Source organism: Gossypium hirsutum, chromosome A09 (assembly GCF_007990345.1).
Source record: "Gossypium hirsutum isolate 1008001.06 chromosome A09, Gossypium_hirsutum_v2.1, whole genome shotgun sequence".
NCBI classification, from domain to species: domain Eukaryota; kingdom Viridiplantae; phylum Streptophyta; class Magnoliopsida; order Malvales; family Malvaceae; genus Gossypium; species Gossypium hirsutum.
The window spans coordinates 67,209,084-67,222,625 of record NC_053432.1 but is presented as its reverse complement, the minus strand read 5'-3'; the positions used below and the strand labels follow the sequence as shown (position 1 = coordinate 67,222,625).

Sequence of the window (13,542 nt, the reverse complement as noted above, 5' to 3'; positions counted from 1 at the left end):
AAATAAACATATGATAGGATTCATTATAGCTTTCAAAGTCTCAACTTTATCAATTCAACTAAATTCTTATTAGTTTTTAGTATAATTTTTTTATAAATATATTTCTTATATAATTTTTTTTCATATACATTATAGATGGGTTATAATATTAATAATATTTAATAATTTAACTTTGTAGTTTCAACCAAAAATTAATCTATTCTATTTATAAATTTATTTACTGAATTGGTATTACCCAAGACTCAACTTCGTAAGGAATTATCAAGAAACTTTTTACTTGCAAAGTAAATAATATAATTATGTGAGTGTTTTTTACTTTTATATTTTTATAAAAAATAAAAAATTGTTTATAATGAATTTTGAACCAAAGATACAATAATATATACAATTGTAATTATTTAATATTTTTAATCTAATCTATTTTTATATTTAAATTTTATTTTATTCACAATTTATTTTTTTAATTTAATATCATAATATTTATATATAATTATTATTAATTAATTTTAAACTACACATTTTTATTTTATTTTTACAAACCGAAAGAGGTTTGAACTCTGATGATCAAGGTATCAACAAAAGAGGCTTTAACCACGGATGAATTTCTAGTTTAATTTAATTTCTTTTGAATTTTTTAATTATTGATTTTAATTTCAACAAATGTCAGCGACGCCGTTTGTTTCTCGCATTTATCCTCACATAATTTTCCACTTCTGTTTTCTCGTCGACCCTCCTTCAGCCAAACGCCTTCTTCCTTTCTGCGTCTCCACTGCAGCAATTCCTCTCATTTTAGTTTCTTTCCTCCATTTCCTTTCCTTTCCCTTCTTTTCTCTCCTACTCTCATATTCTTCTTTCCCTGTTTTACTGTTAGTATCAATAATAATATCTTTTTTATTTATATATATATTTCCTCTTTCTCAGCTTCTTCCTCTCAACTCCTGCAAACCCACACTCCTTGGTCAAATAGGTAAATTCCTTTTTTATTTCTTCGATTTTTAAGTTACTTTTGGATGACCCAGATTTTATTTCCTCAACTTTTTCCACTACATGTTTCTGTTTCCTATTTTTACATGAATTTCAATTCATAGCTTATTGAACTTTATGATATTCATATAAGGTGTATAATTTGGAATTATTGAGTCAACCTTTTGAGCCCATTGAAGATCTTCTTTAATGCTGCTTGTTATTATTGGTTATTTGCACAAATTACCATTTTTTTTTCATTGCATAACCTGATTAAATATTCCATGAATTCTGAATTGATAGTCTAAATGGGTCATCAGCTTAATATAGATTTTTATTGTTCAGGAAGATGGAATTTTAGATGAGAGGGATTGGTTCGATAAGGTCAGTACTCAGTACTGATAGACACTCGAGAATATTCCATTTTGTGAAATGTGAAGTGTTAATGCTTGCGTTTGGGAAATTGGGCATCAAGTGGTCTGTGTTCATGCTTGATTTGGGATTTTAATGAAGTTGAATTGTGATTTACTTTTATACCAATGAACATTCTTTGATAGTTTTAGTTTCTTTATATCATTTTAATTTTGATGTGTTATTAAATTGTATATACAGATTACATTGGTTTACGGAATTTCATTTTCTTCGCTTTCGTGCTGGATACATGATCTTGGTTTGACCTAAACTGGGTCAGTCAGAAAAAATGATGTCTGAAGATGCTGGACAGATGTTGGTCATGTATGATGATCCTTCGGATCAACGGTCCTTGTCTTTAGATGAAACAAGTAGCACACAGGAATCACCTGATGAAGCCCGACTTTCTCTGGAAACCACTGCTGATTCCGTTCCATATATTGGGCAAAGATTTGCAACTCATGATGCGGCTTATGAATTTTATAGTGAATATGCAAAGCGATGTGGTTTTTCAATCCGTCGTCATCGTACAGAAGGAAAAGATGGGGTTGGAAAAGGACTTACAAGACGTTATTTTGTCTGTCACCGTGCTGGCAATACACCTGTTAAAACCTTAAATGATAGTAAACCACAAAGAAACAGAAAATCGTCCCGATGTGGATGTCAAGCTTACTTGCGGATAAGCAAAGTAACAGACTTAGGACCTGCAGAATGGCGTGTCACAGGTTTTGTGAACCACCACAATCATGAACTTTTGGAACCAAATCAAGTTCGGTTCCTTCCTGCATATCGAACTATCTCAGATGCAGATAAGAACCGAATCCTTATGTTTGCCAAAACTGGAATCTCGGTACAGCAAATGATGAGGCTGATGGAACTTGAGAAGTGTGTGGAGCCAGGATATCTGCCTTTCACTGAGAAGGATGTGAGAAATTTGCTTCAGTCGTTCAGGAAATCAGATCAAGAAGATGAAAGCATAGATTTATTAAGAATGTGTAGAAACAATAAGGATAAGGATCCCAACTTCAAATTTGAGTATACGCTTGATTCAAACAACAGGTTAGACAACATTGCCTGGTCATATGCATCATCGGTCCAGTCATATGAAATCTATGGTGATGCTGTGGTGTTTGACACAACTCATCGTTTGACTGTATTTGACATGCCACTGGGGATATGGGTTGGAGTGAATAATTATGGGATGCCTTGCTTTTTTGGGTGTGTGCTTTTACGAGAAGAAAATTCAAGGTCATTTTCATGGGCTTTAAAGGTAATGTAGTAGGATATAACATATTAATATACTATTATATTATATAATGCAGTGTAAAATAATATAGCTTTTCTCAGTCTATCATATGGTATAGCTATGGCTGTCAATTTTGTGTCCTTTGCGCCTCTTGTGACATTGCTGAAAGCAAAGGCGGAAAAGAAATGGGGGAAGGAGGGAAACAATAATTCATTCAAATGATGATTTAGTGTATGGCATGGACTAATAGGGAGCTGGTAGGTTTACACAAGATGAAGACCTTTTTAACAATCTTTGTAGTTGTGCAGGGTTCCTCGGTGGGGAGCATGGAAAAAGAACCTATGTATAAATGGTTTAGTGAGTTCATATGCTTTATTGAAACTGCAAAATGCTAGGCCAATTTTAGCATAAACCTATCTGATTTATAATATATGGTCAATTTCTGCTAAATCAGGATGGGGTGGTGAAAAAGAAGGATGCTGGAACATAATTTTGAATGGAAGCTTTTCCTTATACAGAAGATTAATACACACAGACACAGGCACACACTATGTCTTTATCCTTATAATCTTGTGGTTCTCAAATTTGCTACTGTTCATCTCTTTTCCCCCTATTTCTCCCTTTCTTCTTTATGGTGTTTTAGGGGCTTGCTAAATCAGTGTCTTCTTATTTTTTCTCTTCTCCAAAAGGCTTTCTTAGGATTCATGAATGGCAAGGCACCACAGACGATATTAACTGACCAAAATATGTATCTGAAAGAAGCCATAGCCATTGAAATGCCTTCAACTAAACATGCACTCTGCATATGGATGATTGTGGCGAAGTTTCCATCCTGGTTTAATGCAGTTTTGGGGGAACGTTACAACGAGTGGAAAGCTGAGTTTTATCGACTCTACAATTTAGAGTCAATTGAGGATTTTGAATTGGGCTGGAGGGACATGGTCGACTTTTTCGGGTTACACACTAACAGGCATATCGCCAACTTGTTTGCACTACGTACACTATGGGCTTTGCCATACTTGAGAAGTCATTTCTTTGCAGGAATGACTACAACTGGCCACTCAAAGGCCATCAATTCTTTCATTCAAAGGTTTTTAAGTGCACAGACTCGGCTTGCGCAATTTGTGGAACAAGTATGTTATCTCTATCTGTAATTTCCTTCAAACCCAATTGTGAGTTCTTTATTGAATCTCTTGACTCATGATTCCTGAAGCACATGCATCTGGAATTTTCATTTTCTGATCCTCATTCAAGGTATAAGAAAGAAATTGATTGTTTTAGGATTTCAGAATAAGAAGATTCTATGATAGTAAGTGCATAATTTAGGCTTGTACAAACTTTTGTTTGTCGAGTTGCCTCGCATTGCTTCTTTCATCAACGTAGGAAGTTGGATTTTAATGCCCCTCCACTGTATATCCTGAATCCTGTGCACTTAATTGTAAAACTGTTGCTCTTTGAAACATGGATAATGTCATCCATTCAGCGTCTGCAGTATCACCTGAAGCTTTGTTTATTCCATTTTTATGGCTACTCAGTTTTAACCAAAGAATAAAAATTGTAGTAGAGGATTTTTCAAGATGTCTAGAAAGGCAATGAATTTTTTAGAGCACCTTTTGGAAGTTATACTTTCTTTATTGTTACAGTTCATCTACATGATTAAACATTAATAATTCTACATCCTGATCTCTAGAGCCTCGATTAGATGCTACGGTTTGATCAACTTGCCTTATATCTGAACTTATGCCTGATTCAGCAGTTAGGGTTAAGATTTCTTTGTGCCAAAGCCTGACAAGTTTATTGAACCATGCTTTTATCAGTTGATGGGGGTCAAATCTTTCCAGTCTAATATTGGTTTTGGAACAATATCTGCCAATTAACATATAAACTTGAACCTCGTGCTGCTCAACGAAATTTCATTATCTTATGATCTCCACACCACCATTATCACGATGGGGGTGGAAATTGGCTTCTATCTGGAATCTGCATTTATCTTGACAAGTATTTTCCTTTTGTTGATTGTTGTACTTGTTTTTGCTTGTAATGCATCAACAATGTGGTTCGCAAAGGTGATTTGGCAATTCTTCATTCTTTGTATTATCAGCTATCATGTAGCATGATTTTGCTTCCCTTGTTGATATAACTTTATCAATTAGGTTGCTGTTGCTGTGGATTTTAAAGATCAAGCAGCAGAACAACAGACAATGCAGCAAAATCTTCAAAATATTTGCCTAAAAACTGGAGCTCCTATGGAATCTCATGCTGCCTCTGTCCTCACTCCTTTTGCCTTCTCCAAGCTTCAAGAGCAACTAGTTTTAGCTGCTCACTATGCATCATTTCAGATGGATGATGGTTTCCTCGTAAGACATCATACAAAACTCGAAGGAGGCCGGAAAGTGTATTGGGTTCCACGAGAAGGCATTATAAGTTGCAGCTGCCATCAGTTTGAGTTCTCCGGAATTCTTTGCCGCCATGCCCTTCGAGTTCTCTCGACAGGAAATTGCTTTCAGATTCCAGACAGATATCTTCCCTTACGGTGGAGAAGGATCAGCACATCACCGGCAAAGCTTCACCAAAGTTCTTCAAGTGATCATATGGAGCGGATTCAACTGTTTCAGAGTATGGTATCAACCCTTGTAACTGAATCTGCCAAGTCAAAGGAGAGGTTGGATATTGCCACCGAGCAAGTCTCCATTCTTTTGTCTCGCATAAGAGAGCAGCCAGTTGCATCACAAGGTGCGCGGGATATTTCCCCTATTCATAGAAATCTTTGAAAATCTTAAGCAATTAGTGCAGAAGGCAATATAAGAAATTTGGAGGAGAGGAAAAAAAATCACTGTTGAGGTTAGAAATGCAAGAGTCGATGAAGGATTCGGCATTTGCATAGTAATTTTGTAGTTATGGAATCAAAGTACATAAGTTGCACTCAATAGGCATCGTTTTGTCCGTTCCTGTCAATGCTTGTTTTCAGTACCTAGACTTTGGTGGAGGGAAGGGGAGGGTATGTTCTTGATGATTTCTAAATGTAAAATATATAGACATAGAGAGCTTATTTTGTATTTTCTGATATTGATGTGAATTTTCTTTAGGAAAAAAAGGAAGCATAGGAAGAAATTGTTCTAAATGAACTTGTTTCTTTTCCAAGGCAGCTGATTAGTTCAATAGCTCTCTGTTTTATTATTATTATTATTTTGGTAATACTTGTCTCACACTCGGATACACTTGGATACGAGATTATCCACCAAATATCCATGTCGGACAAGTAAATATCCGCGTAAAAAAATTTTGGAAAAAAAATCATTTTCATTATTTTGATGAATTGACAAAAAAAAAACTTCAAATAAAATTTAAGTCTTTGGTTTCCATCTTTATAAATAGGATATTATTATTATTACTATTTTATCTTGTTATTCTATTTTAAGAAAAAAAGCTACAAAACATATATTTAAAAAATTTAAAAATAGAAAATGAAAAATATTTTTAAAAAACAATTGAAGCTTAATTTCGGTTACCCAAGTTTAATATTTTGGAAGTTGAGATAGTAAAACAATATTAGGGCTCAACCAAAATCAACCAACTCAGGTTTGCTTGTTAATATGGGTTATCAATTTTATTATATCAAATTTTACGAGAGATCAAATTCTAAATTTAAAATAACTTAATCTTTGAAATGTCTAAAGAATTTATATTCAATTTATTATAATGAAAAACAAAATTTACTATTATGGAAGATATATTTTACTCTTTTCTTTTTAAAATTTGTTAGCTCATTTAGTTGGAAGATTCTAGAAATGGGTGAATTCATATATATGTTTTTTTAGTTAAAAGAGGAAAAAAGTAAATATTGATTTATATTTTATCTTAATTTATTTATGTCTTTCTCATAATTCTATTTATTAAGGAATTCTCAATTCACTAACTTAAATGGATATCTTTTAAAAATAATGTATGACATTTATAATTTTTTTATATTTTTATAGAGGCTAAGATAAAAAACATCTCTCTTATCTTTACAATAGCTGGTATAAAAATTACTCTTGCTTTCAATATTCAACTAGCAACCTCTTCAATTACAATTGGTGTTTTTGTATAAATAATGAGAACCTCTCTAAGATAGGATGTTTACAAAGTTTATACAAGTATGTCCAACATTACACTAATGTATATGTACAAAGAAAGATGACAGAAATGAATGTTCTGTTGAAGATTTTTGTAAATAATTTATATCCTTGCTCGGATCATCAGTACTTGCTTCTTTTTTAAGTGTTGTTGAGGTCCATTTATACTAAAATTGATTATAATAGTTAAATTCACAAAATAATCATTGGAGACATAAAATTGAAGATTGATCTTGGGATTGATCCGTTACCCTTTTTCATGTTCAATTTTAACATGGTGAGGGATTAATTTTGAGATTGATCTTTGAGATAAATTCGTAGAGGATTGATCTAAGATTAATTTTAATACGGTTAAAAAATCTTTAAAACAAGTTTGAAATAATTTAGAATGGATTTTAACTAATTAAAATATATTAAAAACATATTAAATTATTTTAAGCAAACATTTTTTTTTTATCTTTTGAATGCTTGAAAATATTTTATGAAATTTTCAATAAGTTTCCTATAAAATATGTTATAGTAACAAATTAGTAGAATTTGATAGTGGAGTTCAAGATTTAAGTAGGAATGATAGTTTAGGGTTTATAGTAGGAAAGTTTAGAGTTTTGTGAAAAAATAAAGAAGAGTTATATATAAATCTAGGGTTAAGGTTTAGAGTAATTGTGTTTAGTTAGACTTTAATATTCGTGGGTGTTGAGGTTTGATGTATAAATCTTTATATGATATCATTTTGTAATTTAAAGGGGCTAAAATTTAAAATGCATTTGATTTTTAAAACGATGGCATGTGTGCATGATAAAACATATTTTGATAAATGATTTGGATATTGCCAATTCAAATTTTAGAAACGATATTATTATGAGGGGTAGCCATAAATTTTAAATATGAATCGTAAAACAGACACAAAAAATATAAAAATAAAAATAAATTAAGATATCTCTATTCAACAAATTTAGCAATATTTAAATAAAAAAATCTTATACTATGAATATTTATTTATTTATTTAATAAAAATTATAAAAAAATTAATAAAAAAGTTAAAACAAAATAATTTACTTTTTTAATAGAAATTTATTTTATTTTATTTATTAACCCAGTCGTTTTTTTCACATTTGTAAAAGAAATGTTAATGCAGTTATTAAGTATATTTCCGCTGCTTTATTTTTTTATTATTAGATTTTATTATATCCATAATATTAAAATTCTGTTTACAAAATAATCAAGTAAAAATTGGATTATAGGTAAAATGAATGAAAAGGCTTGAGTTTAATCTCTATCCATTTTTAGTTGTTTTATTTAAATATTTCAAAAAAATTAAAATATAATAATATTTATTATTTATTAAAAAAGAAATTTTAAGTAATTTTATTAATTGAGTTGATGTTGAGTTGACTCATGACACCAACTTAATCAAACATATTATACATAATATAGTTTTACTTTATAATATATCTTATAAATAATTAGTTATTAATTAATTCAACAACATTCGTTATATTAACTAAATTATGATGCACTCACGATTTAGGTGAAATTTTTTATGTAATAAATATATTTATTAGTAGTTTATATAAGTTTTTTTTTGAGATAATAGTTTATATAAGTGTTAAATAAATTTTTAGATAAAATGGTAAAATTAAAAATTAAAAATTTATTTGTTTAGTTTCAAATATTATACTGTGCAAGTTTTTATTGATTTTTTATTATATAAAACGAAAAAAACACCACAATAACAATAATAATTTGTTTTGTATATAAAATGATATTTTAGTCATTTTTCAGTTGAGTTGATGTCTAGTTGATTCATGACTTCAATCTAGTCATGAAGTTTAAATATATTATAGGTGTTATTGGTTTTTAAGTATCCTCATAATTATATAACTTAATTTGCATATAAAAAGGTATTTTAGTCTTTCTTCAATTGAATTGATGCCTGATGAACTCGTAACACTAACTTATATAACTTAATTTTTATGTAAAAAGGTATTTTAGTCACATTTTAATGAAATTGATATGCAATTTAACTTGTTTTACTGACTTAAGTAAGAAGCTTAAATATAATATAGATAGGTATTTTTATAAAACGTATTGATTTGTATATGAAAGAAAAAAAAAACATTTTAAAAAGGTTGATGCACCATTTGGTATTTAGTTTGGTTTTAATATTCAATTTATACCTAAGTTTTTTTGTCCCAATTTGGTACCTAAGTTTGGTTTTGATGTTTAATTTAATACCCATACTAAATCACATCATGTTGCTAATAAATATTTGACATGTGTGCTCTTGTAAGAAAAAATATAGTACCTAGTCGGGATTAAGAAATAATCTCAAGTATGAAATTGAATGTTGAAGCAAAAATCAGGAACTTAATTAGGAAAAAACCTTGACTATCAAATTGGAAAATCTTAGGTACCAAATTGAAAGCGGAATTAATATATCAAATTGAGACAAAAAAAGTTCAAGTACCAAATTGAATATTAAAGCCAAACTCACGTGCCAAATCCTATATTAACCCTTTAAAAAATAAAAAAATATCATATAATACCTAAAGTCCATAAAAAAAAAAAAAGCTCATTGTTGGAGATACGAAAGACGAGAGGTCTGGCGATGGCGACGACGGTGGTGAAGAGCGCGTTGCAGGCGATCCGTGAGAGGGGTCTCCGCACTTTCTTAAGGGAGCTCAAGGATGATGGCTTCACGTTCGTAGTTCCACTCTCTTCCTTTCTTTTGTTTTTTTCGATTTCTTCTAATTTCTATTGTTTCTTCGATTTAAAAAATGGATAACCCACCTTATTTACTGATTTTTTCCCCTTTCCTTTCCTCAGGAAATGCTTCTTCGATGGAAACCTTCTGTACGTCTAATTCTTTCTCTTAATAATTTCCAGCTCCTTTTTTCTTAATTGGAAATTTATCATTTCTTTAAAAAATGGAATTAGGAGGTTACTGAAATTGAAGTTTCAATAAATTTTAATTAGAATCAATAGAATCCGACTGGAATATCTATTGGATTTAGCAATATGATTATTTTTATTTTACTTTATTTTCACGAGATTTGGATAAATAGAAAAAGAGAAACTTTAACTATCCTTTAAATTTAAGCTAACCAAGAAGAACTAGAGACTTGGATGTAAATCCACTTGATTTGGGGAGAAATAATGGAAGCTAGGACTATTGTCCAGATTCAGTGAGATGTTTCTGATTTAAAGATTCTAAATCTACAGCTTGCATAGATATTCAATGGCTGCTGGGAAAGGAAAAGGGGGAAGTGATTTTATAATTAGAAACTGATTCACTGATAAACCATGTGAATAATTTTCTTTTAGCTCTAAGTATTTAGAAACATTAGGATTTAAACCCCAACTTTCATGGGTCTAATCCATGTTACTTGGATCACATATTATGGGATGAAATGAATTTTTCTGAAGAAGTTTTGAACGCTGACGAGTGGTATGGGCATTTTTAGTGAATCTTTTTGCGATGGCATGAAAGAATGTTTTTTGCTGGCTTTGAACCATGATGCACCGTTTCATCAGTTATGAGTAAATGCTATCAAGTCCAGACTCTTAAAAGTGATAATGCCCCATGGCATTTCAGAACCTTGTGAGAATGATAAAAAATGTTTGCAGCACTTTCCAGTGTCAGCTCTTGAACCTTCTGTACTTTGTCTGACTTCAGATTTAAGGAAATGATGTTTTCATCCCGTAAAGCCTCAAGAAATTAGATAAATTCCAACTTTCCACCCCAAATACATGAGATGAAACTCTTCTGTTCTTCTGAGCTTGGTATGTTGCATTTAGAGACATTTGCTTTGGTGGTCATTCATTGAAACTAACATCTTAGGTTGCCTTTGCATACGCATATGACATTTATGTTGGGCACATTGACTTGTTCATCTTTCTTCATATAAACCTTACTATACTTAATATGACTTGAAAGAAAAGTTGCTTTCATCCATCCCATGAAGCCCTGCTTCTCCCACCACAAAGACATGAACCATAACTCTTGGGCTCTTCTATTGAGTTAGACATGCTGTATTTAGTAACATCTTGCCATGGTCTTTCCTTGAAAGTGACATCTTATGTTGCCTTTTAAACAACTACGTTTATGTTGGCCATGTCTATATTGGCATTGTAACTAGCATTATTCTTCTTCTGTTAGAGTTTCATTATCCTTAAGGTGGACATATTGTCTTGTTCCTTGTTCTTCACATCAATCTTAGTCTCACTTTTTTCTGTCTAGACTCTAGAGTCATCTTAAGAATGAAGTATTGAAATAGGCATGGCATTTTTGTAAAAAGCTCATAGATTTCTAATTAATCTCTTTGATTTTCTGGTCTCAGAAGACATGTTTGTTTGCTGCAATGCAAGTCAAGAAGCATTGCTTGTGAGTTGTAACCGGTGGGGTATGAATGGCATATGCAATTTTGTTGCTTGTGAATCCTATCTGACACTTTCTTTCTTAAACCTTTATGGTAGCAAATGATTATCGCAATTTACAATTGTAAGGGAAGGCTATCTAGTCTAGATATCTTCCATTGTTTCCAGGAAGTTGTCAAGCTGGAGTAAATAGGAGCCTTCATTTGCTTATATGGTCTTGACAATCATCTTTCCTGTAGATTAGTTGCTTTTTTTTTTTTTCCAGGTTTTCAATTTTACCATTTATATATTTACAATAGAAGGATATCTTTTATATGTCCAGTTCTTCAAGCCTTAGGAGTTGTATATATCTTTTTCTTTTATCTAAGTATCCATGAGTCTGAAATTATTTTGGGTATATCCATGAGTCTGAAATTATTTTGGGTATACTCTCATCATTGTTATTTATTTCATCTTTTGATGGCAATTTGATTGGTTGGTCCAGGCAAACCAAAATCCACAACATAGGGGCAACAGTTGTGGGTGTTGATAAATTTGGCAATAAGTATTATGAGAAACTCGGAGACACACAAGCTGGTTAGATTCCTCTCTGTTTTATATGAAGCACATGTTGAAAATGCTAGAAGGAAAATTGGATGATTTAAAATCTGCATTCTTGAGCCTTTAGATACTTGAAATCTACAAGATGGTCCTTTCAGCTGTATTCTCGAGATTATTTTGGTTTTCATATTTCCTTGTCTTGTCTTGCATGCTTGCATTGCACATGGATGTATTTGCTTATAATGGTCAACTATATGCAAGCAATAAACACCATCTCTATGAATGTATGTAACAAGATGTCACCGTCTCTAATTTATGTTTATTACCGATGCATACCATTTATGGCATTTATAGGAAGACACAGGTGGGTTGAATATGCGAAAAAGGATCGTTATGATGCTTCTCAGGTACCACCAGAATGGCATGGTTGGCTTCACTTCATAACTGACCATACCGGTGATGAGGCAAGTCTCGCTTTGACTAAGTTTGCATTACAGAATGTAAGACTGAGCATGTGCTTAAAACATTTACATATTTTGGTATTGCAGCTTTTGATGCTAAAACCCAAGAGGTACGGGGTGGAGCACAAGGAGAACTTATCTGGTAAGGGGAATGAGTTTATCTACCATTCTAAAGGACATGCACTTAATCCGGGTCAGAGAGACTGGACAAGGTACCAATCATGGCAACCAACCAAGGCTGAGTAGTAATCTTTTGACTTTGCAAGCTGTGGGACGGATGTTTGACTTTTGTTTTTGATGAATAAATATGGGTTGTATTCGTCTCAAAGGATAGCTTTTGGGCATATTTTTTAAATACAAGAAACTGCAAACTATCAACTTGATATTTGGATGTTGCCAAATAAGTTTGAAATCATCATCTGATATTGTTCAAAATTTCAATCTACATTTTGATGCTTTAGTTTATATTCCGGAGTGTAAACTGCATAAGAAATGATAGTCCAGCATATGATCCAATCCAAATAAAATGGGAATAAAGTCCTTTGATCGAATGGTTATAGTTTTAGGCCGTATAGTATAGGATTCAGTGCCAGTGGGGTATAAATGCCGAGGATTAGCATGTATACTATGCTAATCATGATTTTCTTAGACTCCTGAGCTAAGAATAGGAATAATTTATATTAATAATAATTTCTTGGCGGAATTTGGTATCCCCAGCCAATTCAGTGATATTACAAACGAGAACTATGATTCAATATTAAAACAAAAAGAATTCTGTAAGTACCTTTTTGAAAAGGATAAATTGCACCTTAGGTCATTAAACTATTAGTTAATTTATGTTTTGGTCACTTAGTTTCAAAAAGTTACAAAATATTCACTGAATTATTTGAAAGTCCTTTTTTAATTAGTTGAATTATTTAAAAGTTTTTATTTAAGTCATTGGACTGGATTGTTTTGTTTTTATTTTAAAAAGTCCGGCTAACGAGCTCTAAGTGAAGATTTGATAATCGATATGGTGGATCAGTACCCACTAACAAGTAAAAGAGCATACCTTAGATCCAAGTCAATCGGATAGCTGGAGACGGGGATTGGAGAAGAAAACTATCTGGATTTGGTTCGCAAATTTGTAACGTTCAAAGTTATTTCATGAAAAGTTAAACTGTAAAGGAGAAGGGGGAGAGAGCTTTTAGCTAGTGCATGTAGTGCGAATAAAGAAGGTCATACAACGACAATTTTAATAGCCTAGTGGTTTAAATGAAAACTTTTGAATGGTTTAGTGACAATATTGTAACTCTTTAAAGTTAAGTGACCAAAATGTAAACTTACTAATAATTTAGTGATATTGGGTGCAATTTGCCCTTCTGAAAACTACTATCTTAAGAAAAGAAAGGAATTATCCATTTTGTATTATAACCTTAAACCCACTGAT

General features: G+C 31.6%; 2 protein-coding genes across 4 annotated transcripts; both read left to right on the top strand.

The window, feature by feature from the left end:
* Positions 1-677: 677 nt before the first annotated feature.
* LOC121206148 (protein FAR1-RELATED SEQUENCE 11) lies at positions 678-5,765 on the top strand. 3 transcript variants are annotated; one of them, XM_041076470.1, is made up of 5 exons: positions 678-967; positions 1,309-1,347; positions 1,576-2,644; positions 3,310-3,753; positions 4,774-5,765. In XM_041076470.1, exons 3-5 carry the CDS (start codon positions 1,664-1,666, stop codon positions 5,389-5,391), a joined length of 2,043 nt encoding a protein of 680 aa, XP_040932404.1. In that variant the 5' UTR covers positions 678-967; positions 1,309-1,347; positions 1,576-1,663; the 3' UTR covers positions 5,392-5,765. The 3 variants fall into 3 exon arrangements, with proteins under 3 accessions (XP_040932404.1, XP_040932406.1, XP_040932405.1); XM_041076472.1 differs by having other exon boundaries at positions 1,309-1,440; XM_041076471.1 differs by lacking the exon at positions 1,309-1,347.
* Positions 5,766-9,274: 3,509 nt separating this feature from the next.
* LOC121206147 (probable NADH dehydrogenase [ubiquinone] 1 alpha subcomplex subunit 12) lies at positions 9,275-12,548 on the top strand. The gene is made up of 5 exons (XM_041076469.1): positions 9,275-9,435; positions 9,562-9,588; positions 11,597-11,688; positions 12,007-12,116; positions 12,201-12,548. Exons 1-5 carry the CDS (start codon positions 9,344-9,346, stop codon positions 12,357-12,359), a joined length of 480 nt encoding a protein of 159 aa, XP_040932403.1. The 5' UTR covers positions 9,275-9,343; the 3' UTR covers positions 12,360-12,548.
* The last annotated feature ends 994 nt before the right edge of the window (positions 12,549-13,542 follow it).